General features: G+C 41.3%; 2 protein-coding genes across 3 annotated transcripts in view; both read right to left on the bottom strand.

The window, feature by feature from the left end:
• The window catches only part of LOC131456553 (carbohydrate sulfotransferase 12-like), a 51450-nt gene that overhangs the window by 12710 nt on the left and 21408 nt on the right, over positions 1-17332 (bottom strand). The gene's annotated exons all lie outside the window — the stretch shown is intronic.
• On the bottom strand, positions 471-15712 carry LOC131456554 (carbohydrate sulfotransferase 12-like). Its single transcript, XM_058624979.1, has 5 exons — positions 15425-15712; positions 6966-7111; positions 5831-5965; positions 1893-2200; positions 471-1271 (listed from the first exon to the last, which is right to left on the bottom strand). The coding sequence occupies exons 1-5, from the start codon at positions 15531-15533 to the stop codon at positions 1031-1033; spliced, it is 939 nt and encodes a 312-aa protein (XP_058480962.1). The 5' UTR covers positions 15534-15712; the 3' UTR covers positions 471-1030.

Raw genomic sequence — 17332 nt, 5'->3', positions numbered from 1 at the left:
AATAAAATTATTTTCTTTTTGCAATTAGTTCTGAATGTAACTTGTATTTGAGACTCAAAGTTAGTTGCCCTGTAGTGGTGACTTTCCACTGGATATCTCCACATCAGACAGAGGTTTCTACTGTGTGTGTAAAATAATATTTTATTGTTACAGTGCACAATTATAGATTATATGACAAATGATGATGTTTCTAGTGCTGCTTTATCTGTGTAAATGGGACTGGATGACATTGTAAATATACAGTTAACATATTTGGACAGGCAAAGACTTGATTTCTTTCAAACAGTGCCAACTGCAAAAGGTTATATACTCTTAACAAATTTAAAAAAGTCAATGTAAGCAGCTGTTAATCAAGAATGCCACCCTCATCTAAAGGAACAGTTTCAAAGAGGATCAAATATGGGTGTGTCCAAATACATCAAAAAGACAACAATTTCACTACGTTGCACTTCACTTAAAGGACCCTTTAGCTGCCTTAGAGTGCCTGTGAGCGTTTCACTCATTATATCCACATTTTAACCTACTGAAAATATTAGCTTGTCTTGTGCACAAATGTCCATAAACAAATAAATAAAAATAATGACAACAAAGAAATTAGAATATAGTACACACTTAAGAAGAACTAAGAATGGGGGGGTGTCCGCTTATATTGCCCACATTATTATGAGTCCCACAGTAATAAATGTTTGATGACACCCTGTATAGTTGTGTGTATATACAACAAATATTTGTCGTAATAATTTAAGACCGGTACCCCTGTTTGCAGAGACGTCATGGTCACAAGTTCAACTCCACCCCTGGCAGGCTGTACTCAATTCCCTTGTAAGTCGCTTTGGATAAAAGCGTCTGCTAAATGACATGGAATGTAATGAGCTGTGCTGGAGCTGGGTAGTGGAAAAGCGTAGTAATCATGTTAAATATGTTTCCTCTGATAACACAAATCATATTGAAATTGCAATTCCTGTCAAAAGAATTGCAATTAGATATTTATTCAAAATTGTTCAGCCCTAGCACCATCTGATGATACATCTCAACCTTTTAGCAGTTCATCTGGCTTCCTGTAGCCAAAGAGCTTAAAGTCTTTCTCATAGATCTTATACAGTTTCCTCCTGTCCTCTAGAGGCACTGTTTTGAACCATTTCATCACAGAATCGTTGGTAGTCACATTGACATATGCAGAGGGAACCTTAATGTCATCCTGCAGCTTTAAGATCTTGAGCAGATGTTCAGTGTCCTCTTGCATAGTCTCCTGATGTCCAATTAAATCGTACCTGAGAAATACAACAAACCAGTGTCAACCTATGGTAAAAATTACATTTAAGTAATTGGCAGTCAATAATGTTTAACATCCATTCACATTTTTGTGAACATTGACAGTTTTTTTGTGTGTGCGTGTCTATGAGTCTCTGAGCCAGAACACTGACATTAAGTTTTGGCATTGAAAATTAAATTTGGCATTGTAGAAAAAACTTTTGTATACTCAAAAACAAGTATTGGCACTGAAAAATGTTCAATTGAAAAATTGACAAATACAGTCAGTCTTCAGATTTCTTCTTCACGTCCATCTTTTTTCAGTGGCAGTGTTTTTACAATGTCAGTTTTTTATCAATGTTACTGGTTTTCAGTTTCCAGCTATTTCTTTTTTCAGTTTCAACCTACCCTGTAGGGTTTTTGGCATGGAGGGGAGGGGCTAGGAACACATGAACACGTTTTAAGGCTCAAAACGGAACTGGGAGTAGAGCGGCCTCTGCTGTCTGTTGCTATCTATTGTTACGCTCCCCCTATTAACGACGTTGAAGTGTCAAAATACAACTTTTTCTACAATGCCATATTTTACTTTCAATGCCAAAACTTAATGTCAGTGGTCCGGCTCCATACAAACATTGCCTTACTGTATGAGGCAGGGGTGGCACAATCGGTGCATCTGCCTCCAGTGGGGTTCAAAGGGATTTCTCTGCTCAGTCCGTGGGTCCAGCAGGTATTGAATAAAGTTGTAAAATGAAATGCGTATGCCTGATGCAAGTGCCTCCTTCATTGTCTTTGGTGGATTAAGATGTTTGCCATAGAGACGCAGAATGTCTCGGCCATAGTCCTTGTAGAAGGGCTCATTTAATTCCTCAAATTTGTTTCGGTAGGCAGAGATGAGACGGATAAATGGGTCCCGGCTAAACATGAACTTGGTGTAGTGCTTCAGCTTCACCTGTAAAATAGATTAATTCTTTGTCACTTGAATGCTATTTCTTTTTTTAAACATATATACAGTATATATAGACTTTCTTTATTGGAAGCAATTACAAAACAACAGAGCAGAGCAATGTGACAAAAGATTTCCATTCCTCAAATGTTCTCACATTTTTACCCCTCCCACATTCCCAACCCACTCAAAGAGAGCAATACTCTGTTCAATATTGAACATCCAATAGTATCATGTCAAATGATACTTACATACAACAAATACACACATGGAAAGAAGGGGAAAAAAGTCATAAATAATAAAATACATTTACAATAAATAAAGGGGGGGGGGGCTCAGTCATCAAAGATTCAATATGGTTTAAAAGCGGTCTCCAGGTCCTCTCAAATGAACTTAAAGATCCATTGAAAGAAAGCCTAAGCCTTTCAAGCCTAATGGACAGTAGCAGCTCTTTTACCCATCAACTGTGAGATGGAGGATGAGGGTGTTTCCAGGTGAGGAGTATGAGTTGCCTGGCCAACAGGGTGGTAAAGCTAACTTAAGAGGTAATAGGCTGCAAAGGGGCACCAAACAAGGCCAGGAGAGGCTCAGGAGTGATAATAGTATTATATGCCATGCTAAGAGTTTTGAAGATTTCGCACTAGAGTGTTGAAAGCCTAGGACAGAACCAGAACATATGAGAATGGTCTGCTGGAGATTGTTTGCACCTATTACATGAGACATTCACATTGGGGTAAATCCGAGATAACCTCAAATTTGTGTCGTGAACTTTGTGCACAACTTTACGCTGTAGGAGGCCGTGTCTTGCACAAATCGAAGAGGAGTCAACCAATCGTAAAACCTGTTGCCAATAATCATCAGGAAGTGTGAATCCCAGCTCTTGCTCCCAGGAATTCCTGGGACCAGACCAGATAAGGCTGTAGATGCTAGAAGTAACCGCCTATGTTCAGGATCAAGAGACAATAAGGAGTCCACTAGCGTTTCCAGGGGACGACAAGGGAATGCGGGGTTCTGGTTCCGAATAAAATGTCTTATTTAAAAGAAACGAAATAGGTGGGAATTTGGTATGTCAAATTTCTTTGAGAGCTCAGAAAAGGACATAAAAGTGTCTTGGTCATAAAGGTCCTTAAATTTAGGGAACCCTTTGTTGAACCAAGTCTGAAAGGTTAAATCCGTACATGAGGGCAAAAATAGGTGATTGTTTACAATGGGGGGAGAGGTCTGAGGCCCTATGAAGGCCCAGGTCTTTTCTAATTTGAATCCAATTTCTAACAGGGTTTGAGGTAAAGTTGGAGGCAGTCAGAGGGAGTTGAGAGAGAGCAAGGAGTCAAGAGAGAGTTTTGAGGATGAAAGTTCCATATCTACCCATACTGGGCGCATCATATCATCTGTTGAGTTGTTAAACCAGTATAAAGGTTTATGAATATTACAGGACCAATAGTGTAAGAAGACTTCTTAATAAGGATGGGGATATGTGAAAAGAGGTGTGGAAACTTGGGCAAAACAACAATTTTAACCAAATTAACTCGACCTACTAGGGATAATGGGAGACTAGACCATCTGTCAAAGTCCAGTTTACACTTCTCAAAGAGAGGAGAATGTTTTTTAGAGAAAAGCTGATTGATTAGTAATAAACACCCCCAAATATTTAAATAATCCATAGCATACTTAAAGGGGAAAAAAGGTTGGGGTATACTTTTAGCCAGAGGGTTCAGGGGTTTATAAATTTCAAGTTTATAACCTGAATAGGATCCAAATTTATCAAAAATACTGAGAACCATGTGGAGAGTCAGCCAGTTTGGACATATACAAAAGGAGATCGTCGGTGTAAAGTGATAATTTGTGAATCTTCCCAGCTCGGATGATGCCCTCAAACCCACCCTCCTGACGCAGCCAGATAGCTAGAGGTTCAAATAAAAGGGGGGAAAGAGGGCAGCCCTGTCTGGTTCCTCGATAAAGGGGAAATGGGGCAGATTGGAGTTTGTTTGTGTGGACTTAAGCAACTGGGCTGGCATAAAGCAACTTAATCCAAGATATAAATTCAGAATTGAAACCAAATTTCTGCAAAATAAAAAAAGAAAGCTCCACTTTCTTAGAATCTAGTGAGCCTATCACCTCAGGAGTGTCCGAACCAGGGTAGCTAATGATATTTAAAAGACTCCTTGTATTATGAAAGGAGTGCCTTTCAAGCATAAATCCTGTTTGATTAATTGATATTATGCTTGATAAGACCCGGTTGTAGGCGTTGGGCCAAGATTTTTGACAGGATTTTAAGGTCAACATTCAAGAGGGAAATGGGCCTATAGCTGCCGCAAAGAAGTGGGTCTTTATCGCTCTTAAGCAGGAGAGAAATCAAATCAATGAAGGACTCGTACATTTTCTGAAGGGCTGGTGCAATGGTGGCAGAAAAACTCAACAGTGAACCCATCAGGGCCTGGAGTTACCGTTCTGAAGCGTCACAATTGCCTCCTGCACTTCCTTGATAGAGATTGGATTGCCCAGCTTCTTACACAAATCCTTGTCTATATTAGGGAAAACAATCCTATCCAAAGGGTTATCGCCGTCCCAAACATCCGAGGGACATTGGGAGGAATAGAGGTCAGAGTAAAAAGAACAAAACATCTTATTAATCTCAGACACAGATTTGATCTTAGGAATCAATCTGGATAAAGAAGCTGCATGCGCCTGATGTGCTAATAGCCTGCCCGCTTTATCCACAGTCTCAAAAAAAAAGTCTGCTTCTGTGTTTTACTCGTAGATAATAAGTCAAATTTGGACTGAAGCTGAAGTCGTTCTTTATAAAGAGCAGGGGTAGGGGCTGAAGCGTACAAATTGTCAACTCTAGAAACCTCTTTAGCAATTTCCTCCAACTCTTAGTTCTCCGTCTTCCTTAGGGATGAAAAATACGAAATAATTTGCCCATGCATTGCCTTAAAAGCTTCCCATAGAGTGTGTCTAGGGATCTCCACAGAATCATTGGTATCAAAGAACAAGGAGATCTTGTGCGTGAAGAAATTCTTTAACAGCAGTCTGGGCTAACAGAGAGAAATTAAGTCTCCATTGTCTGGAGGGGGAAGGACACGACTAGGAAAGACAATATCAACAGATACGGGGCCATGATCTAAAATAACAATACTATGGTATTCGCATGAACGAACCTCCTGTAAAAAATAATTGTCCAATAGGAAAAAATCTATCTGAGAATATGAATGAGGGATTTAGCCCTCCATGGGTCAAATAAACCTAAACTGATTTCGTATGCATCAAGTACTTTAGCTGACTTGAACAGCACCTGAGTATTAGAAGAAGACCTGTCCAGGGAGGGGTTTTGAACTACATTAAAATCACCGCCAATAATTAAATAGTGGTCATCAACTTAAGGAAGAAACGAAAAAAAGCTTGTAAAGAAATTATTGTCATCACACGTAGGTGCATAAACACAGGCCATAACCACAGGCATGCCACATAAATAATTACAAATCGACCATTAGGGTCCTCACTGTAGTTTGATAATTCGAACATTTTTGTGTATTAGGATAGCCGCACTGAAAAGAGTGAAACATCTCCCCTATCCAAGGTTGTTTGATACAGTTAACAGTTAACAATGACACTTACAAGGTCATTATATGGACTTACCTTGATCTCCTTTGTTGGCAAGTGCTCTAGACGCAGAAGCCTGTCATGGATATCTCCAGTTATATTATTGGGGTTACCATATGGCTCACCTTTTTTCAGTACAATCATGATTCTCTTCAAATTGGTACATGCCACCTGTAAGAGCAAGAGTCAACAGACATGTTGTAACCATGAAACTATACTATATACTATATACTATATACAGCAATGCATTAATGGCCCTTATTTATCAAATGTGGGTGTGGCATTTATCAGTATGGACTTTGGCATAGTGCATGGTCAAATCTCCCACCCTGACCTGGTGGCTTTGAAATCGGTGTGGACTTGCAGTGCAGTCTCTGGGTGTGTGGATCATTTTTTGTACATCATTCTAATGCAATAGCCTTTTACACAGTGGTTCACAGACTTAAAATAGATATTGCATGCCAAATGGTGAAATGTATTAGAATCTTTGAATGATTATAAAAATTTATATATATATATATATACATATATATGTATATATAATAACAATTATCTCAAATAATCTACAGCCACATATTCAGCACTTAAAAATATGTATTTAAGGTGTAAGGTTATGCTTTATCTTACTTAGAGACCAGCCTACATAATAACCAGCAGTTAACATTAATTCACGCTGTGAAAATGGAGCTCTGTGTCGGGCTGCTGAAGGGCAGGCGGCTGTTTCTGTGAGCAGTGGGGGAGACCCTGCTGTAACCACCTGTAACATGACTTTGATATGTGAGATTCTGTGTAATATACAGACAAATTCATGCTCGCAAAGCCCTGACTAATGCAGCCGCATCTGTGTGGCCAGTTTCTTAGGGCTGGTGCATGACTCTTCATCTGATTAGAAATTAAGAAATATCTATTGTACTATATGTTAAGAAGCTGATAAAGAATAATCTTCGAGTTAAAGACTTAAATTAGTTAAAGAAGTTAAAATATCATTGCAGATAATACATATTAGAATGTTGTCATATTTCCATGTTAAGATTCATGATGGGTTCAAAGGTATAATCAATTAATTACTGTTTATGCCTAAAATGCTTTTTTCCTGTTGTCAAAGGAGACTCAACCAAACATGTTGTTGTAATGTCATGAAGTGTGTTCTGTGTCTTCATGTGTGGATCACCTTGGGAATATAACAGTAGATGAGACCATGAGTGTCATCCACAAGCAGGTTGTGATAACTTTGTTCTAAAAATGTTTTTTTCTCAAGATGACACATTTCATTTATCAACTTCATCCTGTCCTCGTTCTCCTGATGTATCCTCTTTTCTGTGATGAGAAAAACAAGAATATATGTGCTATATGTGGGAGGACAAAGTCAAAGATCAAACAACATCTCTCTTTAGTATCACAAATATGAACCATTGTACTGCATCTCAAATACAATTCACAATAAACCAAAAGTAATTAGAGAAACTGTGCATATGTTAGATGTGTTTTTAGCAATGCTGTAATGACCACACAGCATCAATGTTTGGCAATCGCTTAATGGGAACACATCCAGAAAATACTGGAACACTCAGGCAGTTGTCAAATAGAAATAAAAAAACAGCTTCTACAGGATTAAAAGGTCATTAGTTTGACCTACACTTAAACTTGCAACAATAGCATGGTGGAACCCTAATTTCATGTTGCCAAATATCGCCCACCCTGTTGCTGTTTTCCCCTGCCTCTGCAGTGATCACGGTGTAGGCATCCAAAACTTCTGGCTGCTGGCCTAGACCTCCAGAGCGACTGATACTCCTGTTCCATTCCCATCAGAATGTGGCTGCTCAATGCTAGATCTGTAGCAAATAAAATCCTGAACGATTTCTTTACATTCCATGGATTGGATTTCCTCTGCATGACTGAATCTTGGTTGACTGTTGGTGAGTCCAGTGCTTTCTCTGAATTTTTACCAAACAACTGTATATATTTTAATGCCCCAAGGTGTCAGGTGGGGGAGGAGATTAGTGACTGTTTTTATGGACAACTTTTATTGGCTGGCTCCTCCAGCTTTGAACTGACACTGTTTTAGCTTGGTTGCTCGCAGCTGGTGCACTGAGCTGTGATTTAACGGCCACCTAAGTATAATAGGGAATTCTTGGATGAGTTTTCTGTCCTCTTGTCTGAAATCATGAGCAATCATGAGTTCCTAATTCTCAGGGATTTTAACATTCACATGTGTTGTCTTGAAAAGCCGTTGGCTAAAGATTTCTTAGCTCGACCCCGAGTGGCCGGGGTTGTGTAGGTGTGTCTCTCTCCCTTTCTCTTTGTTTCACACAGGCAGGCAGGCAATCAAGCCTATGCATCACAGGTGCGTGCAGTTACCAAGGAGGCGGGGCTGTGCCTTTAAAGCCCTACAGTCCAGCCGTGCTCTCTCTCTCACCATTTCCAGCCTGGCGTCCTGCAGCTCACATTGTTTTGTTCTTAGTTTCACATCCAACACTCACACACATCCATACACCTGCATTTACAACTGATTCACCTGATTACAGATATAGGTTATGTTTGGATTAGCTTGTTATGTTGATTATAAATAAATGTTAATTTGCCAGCATCTCTCTTGTAGCTGTTGTTTTGTCAAGTCATCTGAGCCAGTCTTGACAAATGGGGGCTCGTCCATTGTAAATTTGTTTGATTTGTTTGCAGGTCAGGGAGAGTTTTTTACCAGTCAGAGGTCGGTAAGTTACTGAGTCGATGCACATGTCCGGTGGTTCCCGTTAGGCTTAAGGACACTTTCTCCTTTGGGATTGTGTCAGTTTGTTTTTTTTGTAGTGTTGTGGGGAGCGGCTAGTGTTGGTTGCCTTGGCAACCTTCTCGGGGGCACTCCGTGGGGTCATGTGGTCCCGCAGGTTTTGTGCTTAATCAGCCCGCTGCAGAACCGCATGAAGACTAGGGTAAGGTTAGTAAGATCTGGGTTAGGCAGTTAGGGGAATTAACCGGGTGGCTTTTGTGTGCTCAATTGTGTCTATCAGTAAGGATCTGACTCTGAGGGTGAATATGGACAGTTTATCAGCTTTTTATGAAGCGCCCAGTGCAGTGTTTCTGGACTCCTGTAAAAAGGATCAATTGGTTGAAATTGCTGAGTACTATGATATAGTGTTACAAGAGGGATTGCTTAAAGATGAGCTTAAAATGTTTGTTTTGTTATCTTTGTTTGAGAGAGGTGTGTTGCAGAAAGAACCTGCTGAGGCAGCGGCCTCGATGAAGCCGGTGTTGGTGAGGGGGACTGGTGTGCTCTCGTTTGAGCAGCAAAGGGAGCTGTTGGAGTTGCAATTAGAAGTCGAGCGGACTAAACTGAGGGTTTCTGACCGCAATAGAACGTCTGTTGGTGCGTCAGGGTTTGCAGCCGACCGTGAGGCCAGAGACCTGACAGCGAGTCTGCGCCTTGTACCAAAATTTAATGAGCGGGATCCGGACACTTTTTTCATTTTGTTTGAGCGCGTAGCCGAGGCAAAACAGTGGGCAGATGCGGATAAAATTCTCCTGTTGCAGTGTGTCCTCACGGGCAAAGCACAGGAGGCATATTCGGCTGTGTGCGCACAGGACAGTTTAACATATGCATCTGTAAAATCAACTGTCCTTAAAGCATATGAATTGGTTCCAGAAGCGTATCGCCAACGGTTTAGATACTGGGTTAAAGGGGATAAGCAGACAAACGTTGAATTTGTGCGTGACTTAATTACTCACTTTCACCGCTGGTGTGCAGCACAAAAAGTTACCACATTTGAGCGTCTGTCTGAACTGATTGTAATGGAACAGTTTAAAAATGTTGCTCCTCAGCCCGTAACTGCCTATTTGAATGAGAGGGATCCAGCTACAGCAGTTAGAGCGGCCGAGTTGGCAGATGATTTTGTTTTAACACACAGGAGTAGTTTTACTGAGATGCGTGCAGGAGCGGGGTTCAAAGGCAGTGATGGTGGCGTTACACACGGCAGATTTTCTAAACCTACGCCGGCTGGGAGAACGCCAGCTTTTGTGCGCCCTGAACGTTCCAACGTGTGTCATTTTTGCCGTGGAGAGGGTCATTGGAAAGATCGATGCCCTTTGTTAAAAAATAAAAATGCGTTTACCCCAGGTCCGGCCATGTTGTGCACAAGCGGACGAAACAAGGCCGTAATTGTGGATGACAGTGACAGGTCTGGGTTTGAACCTTTTATTATTGCCGCACGAGTGTCCTTGGTAGGCAGTGACGAGTGCGTTAATATTAAAGTTTTGCGTGACACAGGAGCTAGACACTCATTCATTGTGCAGTCGGTGCTTCCATTTTCCAATGATACACAATCGGGTGATTTCATTGTGATGCGTGGTATGGAGCTAGGCTTCGTACCAGTGCCGCGACATGATGTGGAGTTGGACTGTGACCTTGTTAAAGGTGTGTTTTCTGTGGGTGTACGTCCAGCGTTACCTTTGCCAGGTGTCTCAATGATTCTGGGGAATGACGTCTGTGGCGGCCGAGTCTGGCCTAGTGGTCCTCCGTCACCTGTGGTTGTGTCCAAACCGTTAGAGGTGGAATCTGACAGGTCAACGCTGCAGGTTTTTCCTGTTTGTGCCGTGACGCGCGCTCAGAGTAGCCGTGAGTCTGTGTCCTCTGCTGGAGAGGTGAAGGTATCTGGACAACCGGTGCCGTTTGATTTGCCCTCACTTGTGTCAAAAGATGAGTGGGTTAAAGCACAAAAATCTGACACTTCGCTGTCCACGTTGTGGGATCAAGTTTTGCTGAGTGGTCAGATGGAAGAGGTAGCTCAAGCCTATTTTGTTCAGGATGGTCTCTTACTCCGTAAATGGCTACCTTGTGATGGAGACGTTGTGGGTGAGCCTGTGTTTCAGGTTGTGGTGCCGCAAGATTTTCGGTCGCTAGTTTTAAAAACAGCACATGATGAAAGTGGTCACTTTGGGGTGCGTAAAACTTACTCGTATGTCCTCAAACATTTTTTTTGGCCGCGTGCCAAGAAGGATGTGGCTGCGTATGTGAAGACATGTCATGTGTGTCAGCTGACCGGCAAACCGAACCAGAGCATAAAACCCGCACCTTTGCAGCCTATTCCTGCGGTAAGTGAGCCCTTTGAGCATCTGATTATAGACTGTGTTGGTCCATTGCCTAGTGCTAAGTCAGGTTGCAAGTATTTGTTAACGGTAATGTGTCAAAGCACTCGTTACCCTGCTGCTTATCCACTTAGATCCATCACCACTAAATCTGTTGTTAAAGCACTTTCTCAGTTCATCTCAGTGTTTGGGATACCAAAAGTCATACAAAGTGACCGAGGGTCTAATTTTTGCTCACACATGTTTGCTCAGGTGTTGAAAACACTGGGGGTTCGCCATAATCGGTCCACTGCATATCATGCGCAAAGCCAAGGCGCGTTAGAGAGGTTCCATCAGACGCTTAAATCATTGCTGCGTGCATTTTGCACGGAGTTAGATCGGGACTGGGAGGAAGGTCTCCCATGGTTAATGTTAGCGGCAAGAGAAGCAGTACATGAGAGTACGGGCTTTAGCCCGAATGACTTGGTATTTGGGCACTCTGTGCGCGGACCGCTGACGGCGCTGAAAATTGGGTTGGTTCCCACTGAAGCTCCACGAAATTTGATCGACTTTGTAAATGGGTTTCGACACAAGTTATTTGTGGCAGGGATGTTGGCTAAAGAGAAACTGGGGCAGTCTCAGACCAAAATGAAAGCTCATTATGATCGGGGTACAGAGCGCCATGAGTTTAGTCCTGGGGATCAGGTCCTGGCTTTGACGCCGGTGGTTATTTCACCTTTCCAAGCTAAATTTTCTGGCCCTTATACTGTAATAGAAAAAGTCTCTGATTTGAATTATCTTATAGCTACACCAGGTCGAAGAAAGTCTTCTCATCTGTACCATGTTAACCTCCTAAAGCCGTATTATCAGCGTTTGAAAGGTGACAGTACCATAAAGGGTGACGTGGGTCCAGTGCTGGCTGTGGACACTTGGAGCGTAACCGAAACACTAGACAGTGTTCCTGAGCCTGATGACAGTTTGGTGAGTGGCAGATTGAAAAACTCTGATTCTTTGTGCAACCTGGACTCTTCATTAGCTCATCTGCCTGAGTCACAGCGTGTCCAATTGGTGGGACTGATCGGAAAATTTCCACAGCTTTTTAGTGACGTGCCATCCCGTACCACCTGGATTGAGCACGATATTGATGTGGGTGAAGCTCAGCCGATTAGACAGCGATTTTACCGCACAAGTCCTGTCAAGCTTAAACATTTGAATGCTGAGATTGATTATATGTTGGCAAATGACATTGCAGTACCGTCCTCCTCCAGCTGGGCGTCTCCTTGTGTGTTGGTGCCAAAACCAGATAACACTCTGCGGTTTTGCACAGATATGAGAAAGGTTAATGCTGTCACCAAATCTGATTCATTCCCGTTACCACGCATGGACGACTGCATAGACAGGGTGGGTTCAGCCAAGTTTGTGTCCAAATTTTATCTCCTTAAGGGTTATTGGCAGGTCCCTCTGTCAGAACGTGCAAAAGAGATTGCGGCTTTTGTGACCCCATCAGGCCTCTACTCCTATACAGTTATGCCTTTTGGTTTAAAGAATGCTCCGGCCACTTTTCAGCGGCTTATGAACCGGGTTGTAGATGGTTTAGAGGGCTGTTCAGTGTATTTGGATGACTTGGTTCTGTACAGTGACACGTGGCATTCTCATTTACAGAGAATAAAAGCATTGTTTGAGAGGTTGGCTGAAGCACAGTTAACAGTTAACCTGGCAAAGTGTGAGTTTGGTCGGGCGACTGTAACTTATCTGGGCCGTGTGGTTGGGCAGGGTAATGTGGTTCCTGTGCAGGCAAAAGTATAGGCAGTGTCTGAATTTCCACAACCTACCACTAAAAAGGAGCTCCAACGTTTCCTGGGTTTGGTTGGCTATTACAGGAGTTTCTGTAAAAACTTCTCCACAGTCGTGTTTCCGTTAACTGAACTATTAAAGTTTAAAGTTAAGTTTGTGTGGTCTACTGATTGTCAGCAGGCCTTTGAAAATGTCAAGTCTTTGCTCTGTTCTTCTCCTGTGTTGGCAGCTCCTGAGTTCGACAGACCATTTGTGCTGCAGGTAGATGCCAGCCAGGTTGGGGCGGGTGCCGTCCTACTCCAGGGGGGTGATGAGGGGTTGTTAAGGCCAGTTTGCTTCTTTTCCAGAAAGTTTAATCAACATCAGGCAAACTATTCTGTGATTGAGAAGGAAACCTTAGCACTCATCTTAGCCCTGGAACATTTCGAGGTATATGTTGGTGGAACGGCACCCCTGGTGGTTTATACAGACCACAACCCTCTGACATTTTTGGGTTCCTTTAGATCCCCAAACCAGAGACTCGTCAGATGGTCGTTATTTCTTCAGGGTTATGATCTTGACATTCGTCACATTAAAGGGCAAGACAATGTCCTAGCAGATGCCTTGTCTCGGGCACCTCTGCCTTGAAGTAGTAAAACCTTGTCAGGGGATCAATTGATCATGTTGTTTTTTTTGTTGTGACCCTTAACTTTTCCCTGCATTTTCTCTCCTGCTCAGCCAATGTTTCAGTCTCTTAAATAGGCTTCCCGGTACCAGGTTGCGGAGTACTGGGACAAGTGGGTGAGTTTGGGTTGGGATCTGCAGAAAAAAGGGGGTAATTATTTTTCATTATTTGGTTATTATTATTGAAAATATTTGGTGGTGGTTTTTGTTGGGACGGTCACTCTTTTGAGTTCCCGTCTTAAAGGGGGGGGTGTGACGACCCCGAGTGGCCGGGGTTGTGTAGGTGTGTCTCTCTCCCTTTCTCTTTGTTTCACACAGGCAGGCAGGCAATCAAGCCTATGCATCACAGGTGCGTGCAGTTACCAAGGAGGCGGGGCTGTGCCTTTAAAGCCCTACAGTCCAGCCGTGCTCTCTCTCTCACCATTTCCAGCCTGGCGTCCTGCAGCTCACATTGTTTTGTTCTTAGTTTCACATCCAACACTCACACACATCCATACACCTGCATTTACAACTGATTCACCTGATTACAGATATAGGTTATGTTTGGATTAGCTTGTTATGTTGATTATAAATAAATGTTAATTTGCCAGCATCTCTCTTGTAGCTGTTGTTTTGTCAAGTCATCTGAGCCAGTCTTGACACATCCATTCCTTTAATTTAGATCAATGTGTGGCACACATGATCAAGTACATACACTTGACCTGGTGTTATCATGTGGTGTTTCTGTTTCTAATATTTCTAATATCATATGTTTGTTGTGATTTTGTTGTTAAACCATGCGCGCCTGTGTGGACACCTCTTTGCTTTTTGAGACAAGGGAAGAAGTCACCTTCAACAACTCGAAAACTGTCAAGTTTTGTAGCTGCTTTCAAGATAGCTGTACATGGAGTCACCAACGTATTTCTGCTCACATAGTTGTAGGTGGAGCGGAGACGCATCTCCGACCACCTCCTGAAGTGCCTTGGCAGATCAGATAACAATCTGGCCTTGGGTGTAATTTATCACACCTGTACTTAGATGTGGTCAGGTGCTATCCAATTGCAATCCTGTCACAGAAAAGGCATTTTAATGCCAGGTGTAAAGGGGGCCATTATGTGTTTTGGGAGCTGCACATTTCAAGTCTGTGTTCTGTTGGGCTTTCTCTAAAATATATGCCTTACTATGTGAAGTAGATGAGAAGTGAGATAATGCATGTTGTGATTTGGCGTTATACAATATTCGGATGGAAGTCAATCCCATATTTTAATTTCCTTACCTGTTTTTTGTATAATAATGGTCCATGGTCTATGGTAGGTAAACTCAAGTAGACTGGAAAATAGAGTTCTCGCTCCAATGGGTCTGGCTCCAACTAACGAATGTTGTTTACTATAAATTACAGTATTGCTAACAGTCCAGGAGAGATCTTGTCCAATCTACTCGACAGCACCGATGTCTTAAGTGGGGACATAAGCCAAAGGGCAGACTGGAGATTCATTTAAGGACACAAAAGTAAATCCCAACACACATACGCTCATGCACAAGCTAATGTTATTGTGGTCTGTCAAATTAATATATTATTATGACAATAGTATAACCGTTACCTCAGTTCTAATTATTTTTGTCAAAATTATTACTATACTGCATCACTGCGTCATTTCAGATATATCATAAAAATAATATATATTATACTATATATGTATATATATATATATTATCATTATTACTATAGTTAAAGGTTTTTAATTGTTACTATCCCCAGGTATTACTTTTAATATTGACACCAATACAATGCAGTTACAACAACAGCAACAGTGGTACCATGTATTCTTCATTATATTCATTTAATTTGCTCTATGCATTTTATCTGTTTGTTTATTTAGTCATTCACTCATTCCAGTCTTCTACTTACCCCCATGGTCCAGTCCCCATTTCCCTGACCTAACCTCACCAAACTCCACAAGCTCCACATCTCCCCCTCCTCCAAACAGATACATAAATGCAAAGTAATATCAGTAGAAAAAAACAACACACATCACTGGAACTCATCCTGGTGGGACATGGGGTTGCACTAGGTCACTGAAGTACCTGCAGGCATTGACATACAACAGCTGGACCCAGACAGACACACACACATTTTACCTCTCAGCCTTTGCGACATGTCCCATCCATAAAAGGACAACATGCTGATAAAACTGGATATAAAAAATCCATATGACAGCAGCCTCGGTAGTAGTCTGCATGCTCCCATGGCTACTGGATTTACATTGTGTCAGCTTATAGTATTGAACTAGAAACAAGAAACTTACTGTTACCACCCCACCCTTAAATGGAGGGGGTTGGGAATCCCCAGAAGAAACCCCACAGACATTTAACAGTGATGTTCAAAACAAGAGCTGTTTCCTGCCATTGGATACCACAAATGTGTCTACTTTTTTCCCACCTGGCTTAAGGCATGTTTGACATAAGGGAGTGTGTGAATACAACCGTGTATTCATAAGGAGGTATTTTTAGACTGATACTAATACAAATGAGTATCAGTGTAATACCATGAACCATTTGTAAATCCAAATTAATACTTAACACATTATAAAGGCTCAATTGATCTTTATGTCCCACAAACATTTCTAAGCTATTATTCAGTGGTTATTATAGATATAAGATGGTATTGCCGTAATAATGCTACCCTATTACAAAATAACCATACTATCACCATATGTTGTGAAATTTCATTATGTCTATTAATTGCAACTAGTTTTTTGGTTAGTTTTTTTTAGAAAAAAGGAAGTTTTTCTTTACATGGTTAACCAGTTTTCAGCATGTGCCTTTTTGTCAAATTTGACAGTCAAACAACTGATAAGGCACGTCACTACCTGACATCAGGTGAAGATTGTCCTGTTACATTTGCAAGGGTCCAGTACATGTAGTCCAGTCAAATAGTTAGTCCATACTAAGCCTTACATCCATAAAGACATTTAGTCGTTTATTATACCATACCACTTATTTGGACTCATTTTTATTGTGAGTCCACAAAAATGTGTTTATGCTTCAGATAGTCTTTGTCAATAATACTGAGAGTGAATCTGGATGTGGGATAGGATAGCTCCAAGTGTGACCTTTCATTAGAGCCCAAGTTCACGACTGTACATTGAAGCATTCTAAGAATAGCATGGGGTCCAATGGTCTCCAAATAGCACACTTTTGGTACAGTTGACCTGACTCGCCTGGTCTTATCCTTAGAAAAACCTGTGTAAAGTACTCATTTTCTTCAGTATAAATTTGGAATGGCACTGGGTGTGTGTTTGTTTTCTTTTGTGTTGTTGAGTCAAAGTTATGAACAATTTTATATTGCGTTTTTAGTAGTGATATAAAGTACGCACAGGATTCGTGTTCATAACTGTGGATTTGTATTATTTTAAAAGTCGTAACTTTTTTAATCGGATTTTCATGGTTGTCAATGTATGTGCACATCTTCGACAGTTATCTTACCCCATATATAAGACACTCTATATCACACATTCTTTTAGCTTCTGTAGGTTTTAATTTGCATATGCTCATCCACTCTTGTTTTTATTTTAATTAAAACAATATACTTACGTAAAACAGATCAGGTTTAATCACTGTTTAGCTATTTAATCAGTGTGTCTTCGTTCTAAAGTACTTTGAAGTCACAGGTCCTGAGCTTGGGCTTGCCCCTGAGCAATTTCTCTCACAAAGTTTGGCACAGACTCAGAGTGCCACAACCCATCCTTGTTTACAGAGAGTACGCCTTTGGCGGCTGCACCTTTCATGGCTATTTATTATTGTTATCATTATTATTATAATTATAATAACAATAATAATAAAAAACAACTTTATTTGTATAGCCCTTCCATACAAGGATTGCAGCTCAAAGTGCTCCACAATAAAAGGAAAATGCAATTTAAAAAGCAAGTACAACAGTAAAAGACAACACAGGGTGGAATAAAATTGGAAAAGTCAAGAGGAAGGTGAAAACACTGAAAATCCTTTCTTTGTTATTTTATCTGTCAACTGGGTTAGGGTTCATGT

This window comes from Solea solea, chromosome 3 (assembly GCF_958295425.1).
Source record: "Solea solea chromosome 3, fSolSol10.1, whole genome shotgun sequence".
NCBI lineage: Eukaryota > Metazoa > Chordata > Actinopteri > Pleuronectiformes > Soleidae > Solea > Solea solea.
The sequence above is the reverse complement of the archived record's forward strand: the minus strand, read 5'-3'. Positions and strand labels throughout refer to the sequence as shown.

What these genes read in the sequence shown, in the direction of transcription:
- LOC131456554 (XM_058624979.1), bottom strand. Translation starts at nt 15,533, where the DNA reads ATGGGAGCATGCAGACTACTACCGAGGCTGCTGTCATATGGATTTTTT. An exon ending in TCTACTGTTATATTCCCAAG is followed by an intron (nt 5,966 to 6,965) that starts GTGATCCACACA and finishes TTGCTCTTACAG; the next exon opens with GTGGCATGTACCAATTTGAA. An exon ending in TGCCAACAAAGGAGATCAAG is followed by an intron (nt 2,201 to 5,830) that starts GTAAGTCCATAT and finishes TCTATTTTACAG; the next exon opens with GTGAAGCTGAAGCACTACAC.